At 41.2% G+C, this 3,246-nt stretch overlaps 1 protein-coding gene across 1 annotated transcript in view; it reads left to right on the top strand.

Annotated features, from left to right (window-relative positions):
• The window catches only part of pikfyve (phosphoinositide kinase, FYVE finger containing), a 54,495-nt gene that overhangs the window by 17,349 nt on the left and 33,900 nt on the right, over positions 1–3,246 (top strand). Inside the window, exon 7 of the mRNA XM_037686217.1 lies at positions 2,690–2,779. Within this exon, the coding sequence (XP_037542145.1) occupies positions 2,690–2,779 (90 nt within the window). The remainder of the gene's footprint in view (positions 1–2,689; positions 2,780–3,246) is intronic.

Here is a 3,246-nt window from a genome sequence, read left to right as displayed (position 1 = left end):
CCATACTGCAACACACACACACATCCATACTGCAACACACACACACACACACACACACTCGTACTGCACTCTACTACAGTTCTACAAAGATGATGTGAATCTGTAGGGACTAATCGGAGCTTCATCACATTCAGACACTGATGGGACACACGTCACAGGCAGTGAGGGTTCAGTGCCTTGCCCAGGGACACTTCAACCTGTGACTGACGCTGGAATAGAACCACCAGCTCTCCCACTGGAGGATAACCGCTCTAACCACTGAGCCACAGCTGTCCCAAATCACAAAACCACCTCATGAATTTCTAGGAGGTGTTTGTTCATTTGTAAAAACTGAACGGATCAAAACGTCTTCAAAACAGGGATTATAGTTCAATCCAAAAATCAAACCGTTTCACACCGCTTTATAATCCAGGATCTGATCAATCCTGCAGTTGATGTGAGAAATCAGGTCAGCGAATGCCTGAGTGCAACATGTAACTTCCTGTTCTCTGTGGGCGGGGCTAAGGTTTATTATTGACATGTAGGTGTGTTGAGGACCAGACCAAGTTCCAGTGTTTGCTCTTGGGTGCAGATTTACGTCATTAATGTTCTACGGTGGAATTATAACTGTTTTGTGTCAGTTTTGTGTTTCATGGCTAGAAGTCAAAGTTTGAGGTGAAGCCACGCCCACATTCTGTAGCGTAAACTCAGGCTTTTAATAACCTTTAATCCCCCATGTCTTGGCAGTAAACTCAGTTTGAAGCGGATTCTCTGAACACTGAAGGAGGAATTTGTTAAAAAAAACACAAATTAAACACCAAAACATCTTTGATCCAAAATGGCCGACTTCCTGTTCGATTTAGGTCAAACCTCCAAGAGACTTTTTGTGCACCTTGGAGAGGTGTGCACGTGACCTCTCACAGTAGGTCTTTTTGACCATCTTGAGTAGCTTGTAAAATTTGAATGAAAATATTTTTTCTGAAGCTTTTACTTGGAATATTTACTAAAATAGTTACATAAAAGTAGAAGTATTTAGGGTAAAAGTAACATTAAGATAGACTTACCTGATACTTCCACGTCAGATTACAGATAAACTGCACCACTTTAGAAAAAGTAAATTTTTAAATGAAGCGTTGTGGATGTAACACAGATTTTAGTCATTAAACATTTAAAGCCTCTTTGTTTAACACTGCATGCCTTCTGTACCTGCTGCCATTTGAAAGTCTTCTGATCTCTGCCTCTTGTTCTGTCCGCTTTCCTCAAAACAATCTGTTTCCTGTCTTTTCTGTCACGGGCGTAGAAAAACTTCCATTGGGATGAGAAACAAGTGAGTCTTGTTTTTTGTCTTTATGTTTTTGCTCATGCCCTCCAGTGTTGAAGTTAATCAGTGGAAAGAAAAACTGTGCTCAGATTTAAAGGTCCTAAACTGAACTTCATTGAGTTTGGTGGTGGATTTTGAAGTGATGTTCTGTCAACATTTGGTTCCTCTTCAGCTGTGGCTTCAGCCACGGGGGTGCGTGGGGGTTGGGGGGGGGGTAGAAGTCTTTACTAGACTCGTAGCTTTTAATTTATGTTTCCTCCGTCTTGTCAAAGCTCCAAAATTCACGGTTGCAGCTCGTGCCTTCGTGTAAAAAGTTGTTTTTCTCTACAAAAAGAAGCTGAGAACTTGTTTACTGATTTTTTTATTTATTAAAAGCTTTCTGTGAAAAATGCTAAAGAGCTCAAACCACTCCGAGCGTCCACCATTTTGAAAACTGAATAAAGGAAGGAGAGACAGCCCACGTCACGTCAAGAGACCTCCCTCCCATTTTTCTTAGATACACGCTGCTCGCTCCCTCACTATCCATCCTTCAGTTCAAACGGTCTTATACTGCCATCCAGTGGTCGAAAACAGGCACTACACTCAAAAATTAAACATTTTTTCTTAAATTTGACTATAATTACTAATTATTGTCAAATTTCAAACAATATTATTGTTTATCGCAATAATTTCTGAGACAGTTAGTTGCCAGCAAAATTTGTTATCGTGACAGGCCTAGTCCAGGTGTAGTTTCTGTGGAAAGAAAAACGTTGATAAAAAATAATTATTAACAGGAACAGCAGTGAGCAAAGATGGATAGATGGATGCAGAGTGAGGGAATGTGGTCAATTTGTCCTCCGGCAATCTAAATCTATAGAAGCATAACTAAGGTCAGGAAACCCAAGTCAACCCTAACTATAGGATTCATCAAACAGAAAGTCTTAATCCCAGTCTTAAAACTGGACAATGTGTGGGCCTCATGGACAGAAACTGGAAGTTGGTTACATAAGAGAGGAGCCTGAGAACTGAAAGATCTTCCTCCCATTCTGTTTTTGGAAACTCTAGGAACCACAAATAAACCTGCACTGCAGTAAAGTGTTGTGCAAATAAAATGTACCTCCCAGACAAACCATCATAGCTTTTTAATTTTAATAGATGACAACATGATTAGTATTAACACACTCTTTATCTGTGTTCCCTTTTTGTTTAGAGCTTCAGGTAGTTTTTTTTGGTTTTGGATAAAAGAGAAGTGGCATTTTTAGCCTGGACCCTTCTGCCTTTCTCTCCACACCTTCATGCTCTACCTGAGGAGGCACCAACTCCTGAGAACTGTTTGACAGAACGTCTCTTCTAAATTAACCAGACTCTCTCTTCTAAGAGGAAGTGTAACCTCAGTTTGTCTGTTGTTAGCATGATTCACCAGGAGCCTCAGACTAGCGGCCTGGCCTCCAGACTCTCCACGCTGCAGGAGGACATGGGGAAGTCCCCTGCCAGAAAGAGGTGAGTCTCTCTCTGCTATTGTGTGTGTGTGTGTGTGTGTGTGTGTGTGTGTGTGGGGGGGGTAAAGGTAATTTCTGGTGTTTCATTGAGCTCCTCTGAAATGATGACTTAACTAAAGAAAGATTGATAGACTCTGTGAGGTCTGACAATCAGCTAGTTCATTGGGTTAAAGGTGTAAAATAAACCTGTTTAAAGAAACCAGAGAAATGTCATTTCCTGTGAAAATGTGGTGTGAACGCTTTTTGAATGATTTTAGCTGAAAGCTGCTGAAAAGGGTTCATCGCTCAACTGTGAGCTGAATTTGAACAGCTGACATTTGCTGAAAGCAGCAGAAAACAGGATGGATGGATGGTTGGATGGATGGATGGTTGGATGGATGATGGATGGTTGGATGGATGGATGATGGATGGATGGATGATGGTTGGATGGATGGATGATGGATGGATGAATGATGGATGGATGGTTGG

This window comes from Nematolebias whitei, chromosome 13 (assembly GCF_014905685.2).
Source record: "Nematolebias whitei isolate Nwh7 chromosome 13, NemWhi1, whole genome shotgun sequence".
NCBI lineage: Eukaryota > Metazoa > Chordata > Actinopteri > Cyprinodontiformes > Rivulidae > Nematolebias > Nematolebias whitei.
This window is presented reverse-complemented; position numbering and strand designations above follow the sequence as displayed.